Source organism: Molossus molossus, unplaced genomic scaffold, assembly GCF_014108415.1.
Source record: "Molossus molossus isolate mMolMol1 unplaced genomic scaffold, mMolMol1.p scaffold_m16_p_17, whole genome shotgun sequence".
NCBI lineage: Eukaryota > Metazoa > Chordata > Mammalia > Chiroptera > Molossidae > Molossus > Molossus molossus.
Window position 1 is genome coordinate 41,703,958 of NW_023425352.1, and position 23,170 is coordinate 41,727,127.

A 23,170-nucleotide genomic window follows, 5' to 3' on the forward strand; every position below is an offset into this window, starting at 1 on the left:
GTACTTTGCGCCTACTAATTTAAATGTTTACTGGCGTATCTATGTAATGTTAGTCTAAATACAACACAGTTCTTTTTACACTTAATTTTTGTTTTTTGCAGATTCTTTGTGTTTAAAATTAGACAAAACTGCCATTTTAATAAATACAGTTTTGTATAACTTTTTCAAGCTGTATTAAGTCTGAGTGAGCCTATTTTTATATACTTCTGTTACAATTCAGTATATCTAATATTAATTTCCAAGGAACTTTTTATTGTTATTTTTAGTGATTTTTTTTTTTAAAGAAAAGCTTAATGATTAAAAATAAATGGTTCTGGAATTTGCTGTATATACTACTAGTTTTGCTAAAAGTTTACTTATTCAAATTATAATGACAAAATTAACAGTAGTGAAATTTGACCTTGAGTAGTGATAAGTGTTTCAAATACAATCTAGCCACCTCTATTAGAATTTTTATTCTGTACCATGTGTTATAGAAGTATAACTTCATCTATATAAATATTTCTAAGAGCTTCACAAATCCTCCTAAAAACTTCATATGAATCAACAACATTCATTGAACATTTTCTTCACTGACTTCATAATAATTTGAAAAATGTTTCCCCTGTTTTGTTTTCATTATTGCCTGTAGTATTAATACTTTTTTCCCTCAGCCTTGTCAAAACAAGGCCTCCAAAAATTAGGTTGCCTCCCAAAAATAAATGGAAGAGAGAGAGTATAATACTTTTTAAAATTTAAACTTTCTGATGTTCAAAGACCACTTAGTTCCATTATCATGTACTAATAATTTAATGAAAATCTTAAGTATATTTTACTGGATACATGCATGATGCTATTTATTTACCAGAAATGTGTGTGCGTGTGTGTGTGTATTTACTTATTTTTATTGCATTTTATTTTTTTTTTTTATTTTATTTTTTTATTGATTAATTTTTGTTACAGATGATTCTCCTTTTTTCCCCCACTGATTTCCCCCTCCCCCTTCCTGCATTTTAAAATGCAGATGTGCTGTTCTTAAATTTGATATTAAAAAAACTTACCAAACACATTAATCAGGTAATAATGATTTTTCCTACAAAGGTATTCTTTTTTTTTCTACAGTAGAATGATTTTTTTTTTTCTTTTCTTCTTTTTGTTACAGATGTTTCTGCTTTTTCTCCCATTGACACCCTCCTCCTTTCCCTCCCCGCCCTGTCCCCAGCTTTGTTGTTTATGTCCATTGGTTATGCGTACAAGGTATTCTTTATCATTTTTCTAATGTTCTTAATTGTTGTCTTAAGAATTTGACAGAAAAGCAAAATGGCAGTAAAATGTAATACCAACTAAATTGTCTTAAACAATGGTTTCTTAAATTATCTCTGAAATCTTTTATGAGGGGATGTAGATACTAGACAGTGGAAATTCAAAGATTTAACATTTTTAGCATCATCTGTTTATAGGCCATGTCAAATGTAGCTACATTATAATTGTGCTGACAATTAAATTTCAAAAGCACTGCTGCATTTGTATTATTTTCCTATGAGTTGCAAAGTTTGTTGCCCAGCATTCCTATCAACATTTCTTTATTTTTTTTCTTTGAACACCCAGAACTCTGGAGAAATGTCAAAAACACTGTTTTGAAGTAAAAACTGACTCCTAAGAAAACTAGGTGTGATGATCTAAGAAAACAGAAAGGAGAAAAAGGATTTTATCCAGAATAGTCTTTGTTAAATTAAACAGTGGTTTTGCAGCCCTGGCTGGGTAGCTCTGTTGGTTGATTGGAGTGTTGACAAGTATACCAGAAAAGGTTGCAGGTTCAGTTCCTGATCAGGGCAAATACCTAGGTTGTGGGTTCGATCCCTAGTCAGGGTGAGTTCAGGAGATATAACTGATCAGTGTTTCTCTTTTACATTGATGTTTCTCTCCTTCTCTCTCTAAAATCAATAGAAACATATTCTTGGGTGAGGATTAAAAAATAATAATTTTGCAAACTTTTGTATTGACTAATATTATACTAATAATATAAGGTATCATAATTTATTTTGGTAGCAGATTTTACTTTGCTTTTAAAATGACTTTTATTGTCTTGTATTATCACTACGGGTCTGTGAATGGCTTACTTCCCATTTTTCTGTTGTACTCTACTGTTTTTTATGGGGAAATGATATACTTTGTATTTACAATGTAAGGACATCCAAAAGTGTTGTGTAAATTTTATATGAAGCTGAGAGCACATAAGATAATCAGTTGTTTCATGGAATAAAGTAATAGAACTTCTATTAATATTTAATCTCATCTAAAATAAGAAAAAATAACTTTGATTAATCTTACCTATATAGATTAATATTTGGTACATGTATACTGTATGTACATAGAATACCCTTGTGTAATTAATATATGGAATTGAGAAATGAATATTAGTGTTTAGTAAGACACCTACTGATGTACTTTCTCCATTCTGATGTACCCATTTTTTTGTGTGTGATATCTTTTCCAGCTATGATTGCCTTTAAAAGCAGATATCTAAGTAAATTGAATGTAGAGCTGGTCACTTGAATTTTCTATCATAAAACATTATACCAAGGTTATCAAAATAAGAACACATACTTCTATACTTTTTAAAGTAATAAATAAAAATAAATTATTTAAAGAATTATGTGTTTTATCATTTTAAATTTTTATTTTTTCCATTGTCTATAATGTTCATAATATTTATTGCAGTAATGTGTGTATATAATATAAAGAAATAACTGTACTTATAAGTACACTTTCATCATTTTTTATATAGGAGTACAGGATCAAAAAAGTTTAAAGAATGTACTTTTATTATATTCACTCATTTTTACACATTCTGCTTTATATACCTTGGTATATCTGTAATAAATAAATCCACTCAACATTGAAGGGTGGATATTATGATTACATTATATAATTATATACCCTTTTTCATAAAACATTTTTTCTTTTTTTAGTTCTCAAATCAGATCTGTGTTTTGATTATCCCCATTTTACATACAAAAGAAATTAAACTTAAGAAATTGTTCTAAAGGAGATACATTACAGGAAAACAGGTTATCTGCTGAGAGGGAGCCGAGCTGGGAGTCAAAGATAAAAAACAAAAATGTTTCCGGCAACAGTAAGTTCCAGGCTACCGCTAAGAGCTGACAAGTGCTAAAAGTAGATCCAGGACACTATTAGCCAACCAGCATTCTGGAACAGGGAGGAGATTTCTAACTAGATGGCACAGTGAACAATAAAATAGCTACTATCTATTTTGCTCCACTATGAACCAGGTTCAGTATGAGGCACTGTACTTTATCCCACTTGTTTTCCACTCTGATACTAAGAAAGAGACATCATTTGCTCATTTTCCTGACCAGGATACTCAGGCTTAAAGAGAAGTGCCTGCCTGAGATAGGTTCATCTGGAACAAAGATGCAGTAGCAGTGGCAAGCAGCTGCCCCAGAGCTGATAGCCAGGCAAGCAGGGCAGGGAGGAAAGGTGAAGTAAGACCACCTTAACCCCGATTGACTGAAGATTCCTGGGAGCCCCCTGGACAAGGGGGAGCCATTCTCAAGACTCAGGCACCACCCACTGCCAGCTCTGGAGAGGAGAGATGCCCAGGCCCCTGGAGGGGGTGGGTTGGGTATCTTAGTGTAGAGCCATGTTTCTGTGAAGGCCTGTTGACTGGTGAGAGAAAAGCAGGAGAGGAAACGAGAACAGTCCTCAGCCCTGTGGAAAATCCATGATCTTAAAGCACTGTCTGAATGCCTGTGGCATCCTGACACAGCTCTGAACCTTATTCCTTTCTTACTTGTCTCCCAGGCTTCTCCCTGTTCCCCTCAGACCTAAGGCTGACAGCTGGCCCTGCTCTGAACAAGGTCTCCCACAACCAGGAAAGCTGCAACAGCCCAGCTGGAATCTGCAGCCTCTAAGGACTGTTATCCACAAGTGTTGTGGCTTCTGCTGAGGTTATGGTAGAGACAAGCAGCACAGGAACAGACCATGCACCTCAACTCAGATCTCACCCCAGTGCTTAAATGGGGGAAATGAGACTAGAGCCCAACTACTCCCTTTTTCAAGAAATTCTTTGAGTCTCACCTTTCTCACTGCTCCTTCATGGCCTATGAGGATATCTTTCCCTCATCCGTCCCATAAATGATGTATTTCTCCAAGTTTCTCTTCACTGTCCCTAGCTGATTACATCTATTCCTGTGAGTGGTGGTGGTGCTTTGGGCTTGTGCATGGCAGGCTGCTGCAAGCTAGCATCTTCCAAGACCATCCTCATGACCCAGAAAAGTGGGGATTGCTCCAGGATCCTAAAGAGGGCCAAGTATTTTCTTCCTCTGAGGAAAAAAGAGTATGGATTCACTTTGCTGCACACGAGCCAAGTACCCCATTGCCTCTGGAGCATCCATGAACTCTGAGGGCATTCCATTTCAATCTCAGAGCTGGCATCTGCCTCTACTCCTCCCTCCATCCTCAGAGACCACACACACGCGTGTGCGCAGACGCGCGTGCGCGCGCACACACACACACACACACACTAGACTACTACAGATAACTAATAAGGCATGAGCTAACTCTCACTTGGACTTAAAGGTCAAAGAGGAAGGGCATCAGCCCTAGCCAGTTGCTCAGTGGTTAGAGCACTGGCCTGCAGCCCAGAGAGACTCGGGTTCAGTTCCCACTAAGGGCATGTACCTCGGTTGCTGCTTGTCCCCGGCCCTGGTTGGGTCATGCGATGGCAACCACTCAATGTGTCCCTTTCACGTTGATGTTTTTTTCTCTCTCTCTCTCTTCTTCTCTCTTTCTCCCACTCTATCTGAACAACAACAACAACAACAACAACAAAACAAAAAGATGTCCTCAGGTGAGGGTAAAAAAAAAAAAAGAGGAAGGGCATCATATCTGGCTGGCTCCTGCATTGTTGGATATTTTCCAGATGAGAGGAAGTTAAGACAAGCAACAGTGCCCTTCCTTAGTCAACTTCTAGAGGCAGGATCAAGGCCCTACCCTGCATACTGACTGGCACTTTCTCAAAGCTGTCTTGGAAGCAGATTGTGATGGTTGGTATTCCTCCAGTCCTCTGGAATAATCGGGAAAAGGGATAATGTCTCCCAGTTGCTGAGGGAAGAAGCAAACCACTTCTGAGCAGGAGACTGTGTGCTGGAGGAATGTAGCAATGACTCTACTGCTGTGGCCTCCTGCAGTTGGCAGTCTTCTTCTTTTTGGAGTGGCCAGGGGGAAACATGATTACTCACAATCCACAAGTTAGGCTCAATATTTGGACCATCTTTGTCAGGGTTGAGTTTGTTTTTTTTCTTCTCTTACTATGATTTTGATTTGTATTTCCTTGATGATTAGTGATATTGAGCGTCTTTTCATGTACCTGTTGGCCATCAGTATATCTTTGGAAAAATGCCTATTCAGATCTTCTGTGCACTTTTAAATCAGATTTTGGGGGTTCTTTTGTTTGTTACTGAGTTGTATGAGTTCTTTATATATTTTGGATATTAATCCCTTATCAGGTATATGATTTGCAAAATTTTCTCCCATTCAGCTGGTTGCTTTTTCATTGTATTGATTGTTTCCTTTGATGTGCAGAAGCTTTTTAGTTTTATGTAGTTCCACTTGTTTATTTTTTATTTTGTTTCCTTTGCTTTTGTTGTCAAATCAAAAAAATATCATTGCCAAGGAGCTTATGACCTATGTTTCTTTAAAGAGATTCATGGTTTCAGGTCTTATGTTCAAATATTTAATTCACTTTGTATATGGTATAAGATAGGGGTCCAGTTTCATTCTTTGGCCTGTGAATATCCAGTTTTCTCAATATCATTTATTAAAGAGACAATCTTTTATCCATTATATATTCTGTTGTAAAATAATTGACCATATATAGGTGGATTTATTTCTGGCTCTCTATTTTGTTCCATTGATCTGTGTGTCTTTTTTATGCCAATATCATACTGTTTTTATTACTGTAGCTTTGTAATATAGTTTGAAATTAGGATACATGATGCCTCCAGCTTTTTTTTTTTTTTTTCCAAGATTGCTTTAGCTATTCAGGATCTTGTGTGTTTTCACACAAATTTTAGGATTGCTTTTTTTCTATATCTGTGGAAAATAACATTGGGATTTTGATAGAGATTGCCTTGAATCTATAGATTGCTTTGTGTAGTATGAACATTTTAATAATACTAATTCTTCCAATCCATGAGTATGAAGTATCTTTCCATTTATTTGTGTCTTCCCCAATTTATTTTATTAGAGTTTTATAGTTTTTTAGTGTACAGATTTTCCCCTTCTTTGGTTAAATTCATTTCTACTTATTTTATTCTTTTGATGCAGTGGTAAGTGGGATTGTTTTCTTAATTTCTTATTATTAGTGTATAGAAACACAACAGATTTCTGCATATTCATTTTGCATTCTGCAAATCTGCAGTATTTGTTTATTCAAACAATTTTTATGGAGTCTTTAGCATTTTCTTTGTATAGAATTATGCATTCTGCAAATAGTGATAGTTTTACATCTTTCTTCTAATTTAGATGCATTTTATTTTATTTCTTGCCTAATTATTCTAGTTAGGCCTTCTAATAGTGTGTTGAATAAAAGTGGTGACAGTAAGCAGTCCTTGCCTTGTTCTTGATCTTAGAGGAAAAGCTTTCAGGATTTCACTATTGAGTATGATGTTAGTTGTGGGCTTGTCATATATGGCCTTTATTATGTTGAGATAGTTCCCTATGCCAACATCATAAATGGATGTTGAATTTTGTCAAATGCTTTTTCTTCATTTATTGAGATGATCATGTAATTTTTTAGTCTTCATTTTGTTAATGTGTTATATCACATTGATTGATTTGTAACCTTTGAACCACCCTTTCATCCTAGCTTAAATCCTACTTGATTATGATATGATTCTTTTAATGTATTGTTGAATTTGGTTTGCTAATGTCTTCTTGAGGATTTTTGCATCCATGTTCATCAGGGATATTGGCCTGTACTTTACTTTTCTTGTGGCAGCCTTGTCTGGTTTTGGTATCATGGTAATACTGGCCTCATAAAAAGAGATTGGATGTGTCCCTCCTCTTTTATTCTTTGGAAGAGTTTGAGAGATTGGTATTAATTCTTCTTTGAATACTTGGTAGAATTCACCAGTGAAGTCATCTGGTCCTGGCCTTTTGTTTGTTGGGGGTTTTTGATTACTGATTCAGTCTCCTTACCAGTAATCAGTCTGTTCCGCTTTTCTATTTCTCTTGATTTAGTCCTGGTAGGTTGTCTGTTTCTAGGAATTTATCCATTATTTCTAGGTTCTCAAATTGTTTGGAATGTAATTATTCATAGTCTTTTAAGATCCTTTGTATCTTTATGGTAATGGTTGTAATATTAATTCTTTCATTTCTGACTTTCCTTGTGTTCTCTTTTTTCTTGGTGAGTCTAGCTCAAGGTTTGTCAATTTTTTTCATCTTTTCAAACAACCAGCTCTAATTTCACTTAACTTTTATAGTGTATTTTTAGTTTCTATCATTTATTCCAGCTCTGATGTTTGTTATATTTATCCTTCTGCTCACCTTGGGCTTTGTTATTCCTTTTCTAGTTCCTTGAAGTGTAAAGTTGATGGTCATTCTTGTAGTACTTTAGGTTAATACATTGATTTTAGTAATTAAGGTCTTGCTTTGACCTTGTTGATCAAACTCCTTCTTATAGCTTTCTCCTGCAAGTGAATACCTGTGTTTTCATCTACAAGTGAATCTATGCCTTGTTTTCTCGAATAGTTTCCTAATACCTTCTAGCTGAAGATGCTATTTTGAATCCTGGCATTCTACCTTTTAAAGATAAAATTCTACAGCTTTCTGTTAGGCTTCCCTGGTTCAAACAGTGAGATCATCTGTATTCTTTTTGTTGCCTGCTATTAGATTATTTCCTCGTACTCTGTGTCATAGTTTGCTTACTGAATGGGACTTCGGCCATTTGTAGAGTACCAAGTTTCTCTGATAGTTTGGGTTACCTATCCACCTTCCTGCTATTTTAAATTTCCCTGATTAGCATCTCCACTTTACAGATTTGTCTGATCTCTGAGTCTCTGCATATCACCAGTATAACTCATCCTTAATCTAACTGAGTCCCAGCTTTTATAGTAGTTACACAATTTTTGTGTAAATACTGGCTAGTTATGGAAACCCAGTGGACCACCCAAGCCTGATGAATCAACTCCATATTGTGTTTTGCTTTAGAAGCATTCAGCAGCACATTCATTTGAGTCAAACTTGTACGCCATATAAAGCAGACAGAAAATTGTAAAAGCTTCTAAGTAACTAAGAGGTGCTCTGGGTTTGCCTTTTGTTTTATTTGTTTTTTAGTAATTTTTGGAGAACTAAATACTAAGAGACAAGAAAAGAATAATAGCACTATTAGTTCATGGTAAGCCATTACATTTTTTTTTTTAATTCTCACTTGAGGAAAGTTTTCATTGATTTTCAGATAGAGTGGAAGGGAGGGAGGAAGAGAAACATTGATGGTAGAGAGACACATCGATTGGTTGCTTACCACACAACCCCAACCAGGGCCGGGGGTCGAACCTGCAACCTAGGTATATGCCCTTGTCCAGAATCGAACCCGTGACCCTTCAGTCTGTGGACTGACACTCTAACCACTGAGCCAAACCAGCAAGGGCTAAGCCATTATATTTTAAGTGACTAAGAATAAGTATGGTTTAAATTCCTACAGTAGTCATGTGTTATGACTTTTCAGAATTATGGAAAGCATGACATGGTTCATTAACATAGTAGTTAACATTTCAAATAATTAAGAATGGGCTTCTAAAGTAAAACAATACAGCAAGAGTCTTGTTCTCAATGAACCTCGTAGGCTGACCAATAGATCTTTTGCTTAAAGAGTAAGGCATACATACTGGAATACTATGCAGCTATAAAAAAAGAAGTCTTTCTTACCCTTTGAGATGGCATGGGAGGACCTGGAGAGGAGTATGCTAAGCAAAATAAGCCAGTCAGAGAAAGACAAGTATCACATAATCTCACTTATTTGTGGAATATAATGAACAAAATAAGCTGATGAAAAAAATAGATCCAGAGACATGGAAGTAGGGAATGGACTGACAAACCTCAGAGGGAAGGGGTGTGTGTGGGGAGGCATGAAGAAATAAACTAAAAGGTTTATATTCTTATATGCATAACTAATGAACACAGACAACAGTGTGGTAAAGGCAGTGGGGGATGGGAGCTGGGAGGAGGGTGTCAATGGGGAAAGAAGACGAAATAGCTATAATACTTTCAACAATAAAGATAAATTTAAAAAAGAATAAGGCATAGCTTTCTGGAAGCATTGACATTCTGGTATGAATTAGAAAAGTTATACATTAATTAAACCAAAGGATAGAGGGAATTAGTATTGCTTTTTCTATCAATTTAATGTTAAATTAGCTAACAGTTATTGTCCTTCTACATGTTAAATACTATATTAAATGTTTTATATGTTTGCATAATGTTATTTAATACTCATTTACCCTGTGAGGAAATAGAGGCTAGAAAGGTTATATGAATTACTCAAAATCAGCTGATTCCTTGTGGCAGAGCTAGAATATTGTTCCAATTTTAGTATATGTGCTGCTGAAGCGAGCACCAGAGCTAGAATATAAACCCTTGCCTGTCTAGTATATATAATTGTAGCCAATTTATAATTAACGGTTGTGTATTTATGTATGTAGGATATAGCTATCAACATAGGAAATAATTTGAGTAGTAACATAATGGAGATATGTAATTTATGGTAAATATTCAAAGGTATACAAACATGCAGTTTACCTTATTGAAAATGAAACTTAAAAATTTGGATTGGCTTTGTGCTACTACTGAGATCTGCTCATAGGTTCTATTACTTCTTAACTTCATGTAAACTTTTGGAATATTTGTTCTAGATCTGTGAAGTATGCCATTGGTATAGGGATTATGTTGAATTGGTAGATTATTTTGGGTAGTATGAACATTTTAATGATGTTAATTCTCCCAATCCATGAACATGGTATATGCTTCCTTTATTTGTTATCTTCCTCTATTTCTTTTTTTAATGTCCTATAGTTTTCTGAGTACAGGTTTCCTTACCTCCTTGGTTTATTTCTACGTATCTTATTTTTTGTCGTTGTTGCAGTGGTAAATAGGATTTTTTTTTTTTTTTTTTAGGTTCTGTTTTTGAGAGTTCATTATTGGTATGTAAAAATGCCATCCATTTCTGGATGTTAAATTTGTATCCTGCTACTTTGCTGAATTTGTTTATTAGAACTAGCAGTGTTTTGGTGGAGTCTTTAGGGTTTTCTATGTACAATATCATGTCATCTGTGAATAATGACAATTTTACTTCCTCCTTTCCAATTTGGATGCCTTTTATTTTTTCATCTTGTCTGATCACTGTGGCTAGGATTTCCAGTACTATTATGTTGAATAAGAGTGGTGAAAGTGGACATCCCTGTTTTGTTCCCATTCTTAAGGGGAATGGTTTTCGTTTTTGCCCAGTGAGTATAATGTTGGCTGTAGGTTTGTCATATATGGCCTTTATTAGGTATGATCCCTCTATTCCCACTTTGCCAAGAGTCTTTATCATAAATGGGTGCTGGATTTTGTTGAATACTTTTTCTGCATCTATTGATGTGATCATGTGATTTTTACCCTTCATTTTTTAATGTGATGTATCATACTGTTTACTTTTATCTGATAATATAATAATAAACTGCAAAAGGATAATTTGGTGAATGCTTCCAGAAAGAACTTAAGTTAAAAAAAAAAAGAATGCTAAGCAGGAGGCACTTGAACTAGGAATGCAGATGTACAAATGATCATGACTGTCTTAAGGATGGAGGAGCCTGAGTCTTGATTGTATCTCCCTGCATAAAACTGTAATGCACTGACTGTGCACCAAGGCTAGTGTCCGGAGAGTGTCTCTCCCATGAGCTCTGCCAGGCAAAACTTTGTACTTGCCTATGATTGGATCTGAAAGATCACACCATAGGATTTTGGTTTGGAGTTAGACTCCTACTCGAATTATGATTAAAAATCTCATAAACAACAAGGGGATAAAACATGTTAATAAATTGAAGGAAAATCAGACCAGCCCCAAACTTCTCAACAACCATTAATACCAGAGGACAAGGTAGTAGTAGAGCAATAGCTACAAGATTTGTAGGTAAAAATTCTGTATTTAACAAAGTTGTTATTCATGTGCAAAGGCAATAGCAAAGACATTTTCACAAACACATGTATTCATAAAATCCTTTTCTGATCTTGGAAACAAATGATTTGAAGATCTATTTCAACCAACTAAAAGATAATCAAGATAAACAACTCATGATTGGTAGTGGGTTAAATAAATAAATAAGTGTGGGGAGAATCTACATATTTTTCCTTTCATGGATCATGCTTTGGGGTTAAGTCTAAGAACTCTTCACTTGGTCTAGTTCCCAAAGACTTTCTTGGTTTTTCTTTAGACGTGTGTGTGTGTGTGTGTGTGTGTGTGTGTGTAAGTCAATTTTGAGCTAATTTTTGTGTGTGGTTTATGTCAAGGCTCTTTTTGTTTTTTTAAGATAAAATTTAAAATTTTTCGCGTGGATATCTTAAATAGCAATAAATGGAATTGATAAGTGTTTTAAAAATAAGCACTCTAAACGAGTAGTTGGGCCTTGGCCAGTGTGGCTCAGTTGGTTGAACATCACACCAGAAGGTTGCAGATTCAATTCCCAGTTGGGGCACATATCTAGGATGTGGGTTTGATCCCCAGTCAGGGTGTGTAGGGGAGACAACCGATGAAAGTATCTCTCTCACATTGATGTTTCTCTTTCTCTCTTTCCCTTCCTCCCTCTCTAAAAATCAATTAAAATGAATAAATAAACAGGTAGTTGGGAATATGATTGATGAAAACAAGTGTGATTCAACATTTTCACTTTTGGGTATTTATCCAAATCATAGATATGCACAGCATTTACATATAATATTGGTGACTGAAGTGTTATTACAGGAATAGACTGGAAACAATCGCCGTGTCCAATATTAGGATGACTGATTAATAGAGTAAATCAAGATTAGAATTACATGTAGTCATGGAAAAACATTCACAGTATATTAAGAAAACAGGTTAAAAAACAATATGCATAGTATGTTAATAGTATAAAGATTACAAGTGATTTTTATTCTCTTTTTGTGTTTTTTCCTTAAAGTTTCAACAATATTCAGTGTTACCATGTTGAGAGATTATTGTAAATAAAGCATTTTCAGATTTTGTTTTAGTTACTATTTTGAGTTTTATTACTGTCTTAGTTTTTCTTTCATGACTTTAAAAAGCATTACAGCATTTTAAAGTTGTTTATATGAAGAGGAAAGTGTTTTTGTTCCAGCAGGCTGTATCTCTAACTTTGTAATGAAAATTATTTAGAAATGTATTTATTTAAACATATATGTATGCATACATATATAATTTTAATTATAAAATCAATCCTCCTAGCTGTACTATGGTAGCAGATTTTTTTTTTTTAATCACTAAACTTTAAGAAGTAAAAAAGATACCATATGAGAAAATTACTCCTGGGTATTGTTTTTAGGTAAAATGAATCTAACCCCTGCAACATTTTTCTTAGAACAGCCTAAGGCTTGTTATTAAAACTACCTTTATTATCTTTTAAAAACACATTTTCTCTTACTTTATTTAAATGGAGTCATTTATGCCCATTAAGTACTGTAACTAAGATTTTAGATTGGCTTCTATTATTAGCACTCTAGGGAAGATATTATGAGGAAGAAAAATTGCTAGTTCTTTTCAAAACTGGTAGGACCAAAAGATGGTGTAAAAAATATGCTAAAAACAGATATTCAAGATAAACCTGCTTTTTTGGTTAATCCAGTTGATAACTAACATTTTTCTCTGATATATCTTTCAAAATGATAAATATAAAGAAAACATCTCAGTTTGTAAGGAATTTAGCTAAGGACTTTGATAGCTAAGTAATTTAAATCTCTGTACAAAGAAAACTATTAAATGAAAAAAAATGTATCAGTATATATGCATATTGTTTATTAATACAGATGAATACACACACATACACATACACACTTTTATGTATAAAATGAGACAAAAATTATGTTACGTGAATTCTATTCTGAAATATGGCCCCAAAATATAGGAATAAAATTGTAATGAATAATGTTTGTTTAGAATAGTTTTTCTAATTCTTGAGATGGAGGGGAAAAAAAAAAACATGCTAATTTGAAGAACCTCTCTTTCTCTTTTTTTTTTAATTTCTTTATTTTTTTTATCCTCACCCGAGGACATTTTTCCATTTTTTGTTCAGCTAGAGTAGGAGGGAGAGAGAGAAACATCGATGTGAAAGGGACACATCGAGTGGCTGCCACCCACACAACCCAACCAGAGTCAGGCACAAACTGCAACCGAGGTACATGCCCTTAGCGGGAATCGAACTTGGGTCTCTCTGGACCGCAGGCTGATAACTCTAACTGCTGAGCCAAACCGGCCAGGGGGAAGAATCTCTATTTCTTATAGAATGGATAATTTATAGAATATATTGACAGTTCTTTAATGATATAGAGAAATTCATAATGCTGCAACAACACTGGTTTTTATATGCATAGAACAAAGCATGTGTTACTGAAAATAGAAGTGAAGTGGGCTTATTTTCCTTTATTCACTAAACGTGTTTTAGTCTAGCCTAGTCAAGGTCCTTTAGTTACAGAGCTTGTGTGTGTACTTTGCAGTCATCTTCTTAAATATGTGGAATTATACTGGATGCTCACAGATATTAATTTTTTTCCCCTTTATATGTTTGAAGGGCACATTTGAATTATGAGGCTGAGGGTACATTTTAATGAAATCTTATCTTAATTATTATGCCTATTGAACTTTCTAAATTAGAGCGATGTTTCCTTAGAAATAATTCCTCAACTTCCCTGACACATTTCTAGTCGTCTTTTTTAGCATCCTTACTAGGTATTTTCTTCCTATACAATGTGTTGAATTAACTAAAATGCACTGTTTCTTATTTTTCTATTGCCTTCATTTAGAATGCCATGTCCTCAACTTTTCCACTGCTGCTTTCATCTAATGAAATTCTGCTTCTCCCACAGCACTGTGATTATAGTTAACAGTACTGTATTATATACTTCAAACCCAAACCAGATCTTTTTTTTAATTGTTGAAAGTATTACAGATGTCCCCCTTTTTCACCATTGACTTCCTCCTGCCTTCTCTAGCCTAGTGTCCATGTAGATTTGTTATGCATATATGCATATAAGTTCTTTGGTTTATCTCTTCCCTCCCTTCCCATCCCCTCCCCATCCTTTTGAGGTTTGTCAGTCTGTTCCCTACTTCATAATTCTGGATCTCTCTTGATCGGTAGCTTATTTTGTTCATTATGTTCCACAAATAAGTGAGATCCTGTGGTACTTGTCTTTCTCTGACTGGCTACAGAAACCAGATCTTAAATGTTCTCACCATGAAAGGAATAATAATTGTGGACAAGATGGAGGTATTAGCATAACTCTATGGTAGTAATCATATAGCAATGTATAAATACACATATATCAAAGCAACCCATTTGTATACCCTAACCTTGTACAATGTTTGGTCAATTATATCTGAAAAATGTTATACCTCTTATACAAGAAAGAGTTTGTCAATGTTTTCTGAAACTTTTTTTGATTCCCTTATTACCATGGTATTTCAGTTAGATATGAATGACTTATTATGGCATTTTCCACATTCTTTCCCATTCTATATCTTTGGGGTAGGAGTTAGTTCATACATCATTGCACCTCTTCTATTGCATCCTTTTAATATATAAATAATTGGTACTTAATGAAAGCCAAAACTGACAAATAAATATGAAGGAACATATAAGCATCTTCAACTAGCTTTACAAATCTGAATGGTTTGTCATAGTCAATGTGAGAAGCCACTTAGTTCAACCACCTGATGAAAGTATAGCAACAGCCATCTAAGGTAGAGATTTTATTTTAAAATCTTTCAAGAAGAGAGAGATCATATTCTTATTTTTAGTGACCTTAGGAAAGTTTCTTAGAGTTAATAAACAAATCCCGACAGGTGGTTTTCAGGAAAGGATTCAAAAACTGGTTTCCAACAATGATTAAATTTAGCACAGGTAAAAATTGTTTTAACTGAAAGAGTCTGATTTTTAAGTAGCTGAGGTAATGACAGTCACCAAAATCTTAATCTCCCAATCCAGAAATTACCTAGAAATTAATAAGAAAAAACCAAAAAACTTTCAATATAACTTTAAGACTGAGAGGAATATAGAACTTTCAAATTACCGCTAAGTTAAAAAAAAATCTAAACTATTTCCCAAACTGCTGCTCAAAGTCCAATTCTAGAGGAAGTGGAAAGAAGGATGGATCCAGGGAGACTACAGGAATGAGAAGAGAGGAGAATGGAGGGTCTAAGATTGAACTATTGGAGAATATGAGTGATGAGTATGGGAACTCTTAGTACTATTCTTGCAACTTTTCTATAAGTCTGAAATTATATTAAAAATGTTATCAAAAGTTATAAGGTGAATTAATTAAAAGCCAAGTAGTAAATAAATGAAATAAAAATGGCAAAATGTTGATAGTTGTTGAAGCTTGGCAATAGGTACATGAGGATTCATTATGTTATTTTTTATACTTGGTGTATTCTTGTAAACTTCCATAATAGACTTTTAAAAGGTAGTGAATCTGCAGTGATCTTTTCATTGATAGTGTAAATTTACTTGTTAAACACTGTTGCTTTTAGGGCATTTAAGATCTGGACATGTTGAAATAAACTAACAGGAAGGTATTTTATATTCATGGATTAGAAGACAATAGTAAGATGGCTGTACCACTCAAATTGATCTACAGGTTCAACTCAATCCCTGTCAAAATTTCACCTGTCTTCTTTGCAGCAACTTACAAGCTGAACATAAAATTTACATAGAAATTCAAGGGACACAGAATAGGCAAAATAATCTTGAAAAAGAATAAAATTGGAGGACCTCACACTTATCATTTTTAAATCATACTACATTGCCATTACAGTAATCAAGACAGTGTGGTAATAGAATGGATATAGATATAGATCATTGGAATAGAATTGAGAGTGTAGAAATAAATCTTACATTTATGGCCAACTGATTTTCAATAATTAAATGAGAAAATAAAATTTTCAATAAATGGTGCTGCATATCCACATGAAAAAGAATGAAGCTGGACCTCTACTTCACACCAAATACAAATTAACTAAGAATGAATCTGAACTCTTAATGTAAGAGTTAAAACTATAAAGCTCTTCAAAGAAAATTTAGGTGTAAATATTTGTGACCTTGGATTAAGTAATGGTCTCTGAGATATGACACCAAAAGTACAAGCAACAAAAGGATATATAATAATACGTGCAGATGAGGATGTGGTGAACTTAGAACCCTTATACACTGTTGGTGGGAATGGAAAATGGTGTAGATACTTGAAAAACAGTCTGGCAGTTCTTCAGCAAATTAAACAGAGAGATACCATATGAATCAGCAATTTCACTCCTAGTTATATCCAAGAGAAATGAAAACATATGTCCACACAAAAATGAACACATGAATATTTATAGCAGCATTATGTATAGTAGCTGAAAAGTAGAAAGAAGACAAATGTTCATCAGCTGATAAGTAAATAAACAAAAGCCAGTGTATCCATACAGTGGAATATTATTCAGCAATAGGAATAAATATAGTACTTATACAACATGGATGCAACTTGAAAATATGCTAAGTGAAAGAAGCCAGTCATGAAGAACAATATATTATATGATCCATTTATATAAAATGTCCAAATAGGCAAATCCATAGATACAAAAAAAAATAGATTAATGGTTGCCTAGGGCTGAGGAGAAGGAATAAATAAGGGGGTATGATGGTTTAGGTGTGGAGTTTCTTTTGGGGGTAAAAAAAGTTCTATAATTGATGTGGAAATAGAACATATAACTCTGTGAATCTACTAAAAGCCATTTAATTGTACCCTTTAAATGAGTGATTGTATGGTATGTGGATTATACTGCAATAAAGCTGTTTTTTTAATCTGATCATTCTTTTGTAAGGCAATTGAAATTTTGTGAGAGAATAACCATACATACAAAATATATTAGTATAATTTGGCAATATTTTCAACTTGCATTTCAATAATTGCTGTTGTAAGGAAAGTACTTTTAAATGTTCTGAAAAGCAATTTTTATCTTCTGAACAGATAAAAGTGTCATTTATTTTTCATTCAGTATTACAAGCAGTATAGCCACAGATGTTAGAATGATTTCGCATGTAAAGTAGAAAAATATAGCTAGAATTTACCCTTAATATGAAGTCTTACTAAGAAAGGGAAGCTGCATTTGGAGCACACTTCATTGTACAGATCTAAGATAGTACTGGTAGGCTATTGATTATTAGTGTCATATGGACCACTGTTGTTTCACCGGTTTTATAGACAACATCGTCTTCTGTCATTTTTCTCAAATCTCAGTTAAATATTGATTCTCGGAGTGTGGGGAGGAAGGAAGTTACATGTAGTTTAGGATTAATATAAGTTAAATTATTTACCTCTTCTGCCCAAGTTAAAAAGCGGCATAGAGAATAATCTGGTGGCTTGTTAAGAACTGTGACTAAGAGAGGCTGAGTCATGGGTGATTTTGGCTGTTGATCCTAAATTAATCCACAATGGCTAATGTGATCTTTGTGGATAAGAAAAATGGAGAACCAGGCACCCGTTTGACTCCTAAGGACCGGCTGAAGCTAGGGTCCAGGCCTTTCAAAGTTTTAGATAGGGTATCTCAGGTTTCAACACCACATGTTGGCAAAATGTTTGATGCTCTCAGAAAGGCTTTAGGAACTGTCAACAGAGGTACAGAACAGTCAGTAAAGACTAATAGACCTCTCAAACAGAAACAGAAAACCTCTGCTAAGAAGGTGACTAAGAAGACTGTTCAAGCAAAAAGCTCTGTTCCTGCCTAGATGACACCTATCCAGAAATAGAAAAATTCTTTTCCTTCAATCCTCTAGAATTTTTTGTCCCTGACGATTTCTTTCTTTTGTTTTTAAATGTATCTTTTGAAATAAGGCAGTCAGAGAAATACAAGTATCACATGATCTCACTTATATGTGGAATCTAATGAACAACATAAACTAACAAAATAGGTCCAGAGACATGGAAGCATGGAATGAATCTCAAGGGGAGCTGGAAGAGATTAACCAAATAATTTATATGCATAACCAATGGACACAGAAAATAGTGAGGTGAAGGCCTGGGGGTGGGTGGGAGTAGGGCGGAGGGGGTCAGTGGCGGAAAACAGAGGGACATCTGTAGTACTTTCAACAATTCTCTGGATTTTGAGTTTTGACCTGCCTAAAGAACACCAGATCACACAGCTCCCCTTGAATGGAGTGCCTCTCATGATCCTCTATGAGGAGAGGAAACTTGAAAAGCTGTTGCACCTCGGCCCCCCTTCACCTCTGAAGATGCCCTCTCCACAGTGGGAGTCTGATCCGTTGCAGTCTCCTCAAGCACTCCGTGGACTCTGGATGTTGAATTGCCACCTGTTTGCTGTGGCTTAGAGATTTAAGTTTCTTAGTGATTTATAGTTTGTGTAAAAAAGCAATTCTTTAACAGACTCTTCTTTTTATAAAAAGAACTGGGACTATAATAATGAACTGGAACTTGAAAATGAAAATTCTTGATATAACAAATCCTTTATAAGTTTGAGCTTTATATTGTTCTGAATGGGAAATGAATTGAGCAAAAGTTTCCACACTTCAGTTTTTATCTCAAGTTTTAATAACAAGGACAAATGTATAAAATAAAGTATATTCTAGGAAATAATCAATTATTTGTTTTTAAGGTTGAATAAGATAATAATGGAAGTTTAAGTGGCAAAATACAGTATTTCATATAGTGTTAATATATGAGTATTTTTATTAAATTGGATCAAATGCAAAATAATTTTACTCTTTATATGATCTTAAATAATTTTTTTCACTCAGTTATGAAATTAAATGGACAGTCATACTTCAGAAGAGTTCTATAGATATTTCTACCATTAGAGTCCAGAAATATTTTTTTTAATGTTGCTAATATTTAAAACATAACTGCAATCAGAATAATATGTTAAAATGTAGGCTTTTCTAAATGGAGCAAAAATTACCAAGTTTGAGTACTTACTGCCTTTCCCTTTCCCAAGGCCATTGAAAGCATTACACTTGCTGCTACCCTCCCTCCCCTTGACTTTTGAAAGGATTTAGCAGAAGAAATTTGGGGATTCTATGAGGTCAGGCTAGAAGGAAAGAAAAAGATGGGAGTTTTACTGGAGAAGGACTCTGGTGAAAATGGAGTGTGAGGGAAATACATAGAAGAAATAAGGATTTTTAAAAGTATTGTTCAAAAATGATAATAAAGAAGTTATTTTGAAATTAGCTTCAATTACTATTGGGTTCCTCTAGCTACCACACAGATTGAAATGAGACAATGTGGGTCAAAAATGTAATACTGGGAATTGTCAAAAGTTTTATATCAATAATTGAAATGGGAGTGTGAAGGCAGAGAGAACAACCTAATCTTGAGTGGTAGATATTGCCACAAGGCAACATTTATTGTTTTTTAATTTTTGCTGATCAAGATTTGCTATTTTATTCTTAAGGAATAAGTTATGTAGCTGATTTATGACCTACCATTTTTTATCATAAAACAGTTTTATTTATTCTTTTTTAGAGCATTGAATTTTATGTTGGCTTGAAGGAAGGGAACATAGGAAAACAAGTAGAGTAAAATTTGATTCAGGATGTCATTCTTATATAAAAAACAAATTTGGTAAATCTGTGTCATCCATCATAATGTTAGCCAAAGTGATAGCATTTTCTCTCAGTGGAAATGTAGGACACAGTCATTAAAGTAACCAGATGTTAGATACATTCTTCAGGATTTCAATATCAATCACCATAGCAATCATTTTTTCTCTTTTAGTGTTATCTGTTGTTTTAGCACTCAAAATTAAATTTATCAAGCTACAACAGGTAGAAAGAGTCCTAGAGTAATTCCTGACATAGTAACTTGCTAGAGAATGGTCTTTAATATTATTTGTATATGTAGTGTAATCATTACATGCTATTTCTGTATATAATTTACAAAGGGGAAAAGGAGAAGCAAGTCTTACAGACTATCACTGATACCTCATAGAGTTTTTTTAAAAGAAACATTTTTTTATTTGACTGGACTCTTCATTATCAACATATCTGACATTATCCAGCTTAAAACACTTGATATTAGCAGAATTGGTTAGTCAAGAAGGAAAAATGGTCTCTTGGGGCTTTTCAGATGGTACCTACCATGCAAGGCTAATCTTTTCTAGATTAGAAAAATGTTTTCATTCTGTGAAAGCAGAAATTAGAAAAGTAAATTGAAAATGTAGAGTTGGTAAAGACTAATTTAGTTCTGATTTTTATTGGTATGTGACCTTTTACTGTCATTAACATTCAAATCACTTCATGAACAAAACGAAATCTCAGAGTTAGTAATTGGTTGAGTTCAGAAATATGTACACAACTTGCAAACTGGAAAAATCCATTAGTTGGAAACAGACTATCTGTGCATTGCTTTTCTGCAGGAAACAAGTCACAAGACAGTGGCATAGCCGAGATGGAAGAACTTCCTGTACCACATAACATCAAAATAAGCAACATTACATGTGACTCATTCAAGATTTCATGGGAAATGGATTCAAAATCAAAGGACCGTATTACACACTATTTCATTGACCTCAACAAGAAAGAGAACAAGAACTCCAATAAATTTAAACACAAGGTAAAATCCTAACACATTTATATTTGCATCTTCAAAACTTTCTAAGCATGGGGACATTTTGAGAAAAGGAATAATGTTCAATATTTTTTATTTATTAATTAATTTATTTTTATTAATTAATTTTTGTTACAGATGTTTCTCCTTATCCCCCACTGATTCCCCCCTCTCCCTCCCTCCCTGCCCTGTCCCCAGCTTTGTTGTCCATGTCCATTGTTCATGCATACATGCATATAAGTTTTGTGGTTTATCTCTCCCTCACCACCCGCTTTTCTGGGGATTGTCAGTCTGTACCCCACTTCCACATCTCTGGGACTACCCCATTCCTCAGAGTGTTATGTTCATTATATTCCACAAATAAGTGAGATCATCTTTCTCTGTTTGGCTTGTTTCACTAAAGATCTCTTATCCTTTGAGACTACATGGAGGGACCTGGAAAGTATCATCCTAAGTGAAACAAGCCAGAGAAAGACAAGTATCATATGATCTCACTTATTTGTGGAATATAATGTTCAATATTTTTAATTAATTTTCTATTTATTAATTTTTAGAGAGAGAGGGAGAGATAGATAGAAACATCAATGAGAGAGAACATCAACTGACTGCCTCCTGCATGCCCCACACTGGGGATTTGGCCCACAACCTGGGCATATGCCCTGACTAGGAATCTAACCGGTGACCTCTTGGTGCATGGATCAGTGCTCAACCACTGAGCCACACCGTCTGGGCAGAAATAATGTTCTATTAATTACTTATATATGATGTATTTAACATTGGGAAGAATAAAAATTATCTGTCATTTTAAAAACCTGTCCTTCTAAGAAATCTTGTAAGAAAATGAAATGCTAAGTATATTGTTAAAATAAATTTCTCTCTAAAAAGGTAAAATCACAACTCTCACACAAAAAGGTAAAATCACAACTGTCACACAGACATAAAAATGAACATGTGTTAAAGATTTACAGAGAATAATCCAAAGAAAAGACACAGTTATAAATGAGGATATTGAAATAAATGTATAAGTGGAGGCAAAACTGCTTTGAGTTGTAGAAGGGAACAGAGGCAGGAGGGAGGGTTGTCCCTCCCACTGAATAAAATTTATTTGCATGTCTTTAGACAAGAATAACTGAATTGTTATAAGCTATCTACAAATCACAGAGTTGTAAAATAGCTTCCACAGAATCAGGGGAAGATAGCCAGAAGAGTGTGATAGTGATGCATAGTTTTCCATGGAAGCACACATTTCTCCTATAATAACTGACAAAAGAGGAATGTGAAAAAGCTTACAAACTTTAGGGTATTGTTAAAATACTTTAGGGCTAAAAATTGCTTTATGTAGTCTTTTGTTCTATGGTTTGAGAATGGAAATGAACCCTTAGTTGATTTACAGATGTAACGCTTCTCTGATATTTATTCTCATACCATCTACTTAACACATATGTTTTCTGTTATATATCTCCCTTAAGAGATAGCTATGGAAAGAATAATAGCTACCTGGTTTAAGTATTCTTTCTTATATTTTAGTAATTTCACTGATGATGGTCTGGGTTTTTAAAAAAAATTTTTATTGATACTAAGTTTAACTTGACACATCTTTTGAAAGCACTGTCGTATTTTGTCTGGAAATTTTGCATTTTACTAGATGTACAGTTATACATACTAACTATAAGTGAGAATTATACATACAGATAACTGTGAGAGAGAGAACAAGATTGATAAGTCATTTTTACCCTGTTCCAATTTTTATTATGCTTTCTGATGATGATTATTCTCTTTGCTGACATTGCCTTCTTAAAGTGGATTTGACATAGTTAACATTAAATGATGTCAAGATTTGACCCCCTTTCTTCATTCCACACTTAGAATACCATATCTTCAGACATGTGGTGAATATTCAATTAGCAGGTTTAATTATCTTATTAGTTGTTTAGAAATATCTAAACTTTTCTGTTACACACAGATTCCATACTTGAATACAAATGGAGCGAATGTTACCTCATTTGTATGTACAATTAATTCATTTAATTTGAAATATTTGTTTTTAAAATGTCCTCTCCCTTTACATATAAAATATTTAGTAATAAAACTATTGGGTAGTATAAATTAAGCAAATATTTTTAAATACTAAATACATTGAATTTTATTTCTTTCATGTTTCTGTTTTATCGTTTTGTATTAAAATCTTATTTTAAGGAACATATATAAGGAAGGTACAGAGAACATTGTACTAAAAATCAAGAAAACTAAAATCTAAGTATATTTATGCTGTATGACCTTAGGCATGTCTCTTGATCAAGTTGAGCCTTAGTTTGTATATCTG

At 34.0% G+C, this 23,170-nt stretch overlaps 1 protein-coding gene and 1 pseudogene across 1 annotated transcript in view; both read left to right on the forward strand.

Annotated features, from left to right (window-relative positions):
• PHYHIPL (phytanoyl-CoA 2-hydroxylase interacting protein like) overlaps positions 1-23,170 on the forward strand; it is a 43,904-nt gene that overhangs the window by 12,966 nt on the left and 7,768 nt on the right. Inside the window, exon 2 of the mRNA XM_036265153.1 lies at positions 20,657-20,853. Within this exon, the coding sequence (XP_036121046.1) occupies positions 20,657-20,853 (197 nt within the window). The remainder of the gene's footprint in view (positions 1-20,656; positions 20,854-23,170) is intronic.
• LOC118632245 lies at positions 17,721-18,622 on the forward strand (annotated as a pseudogene).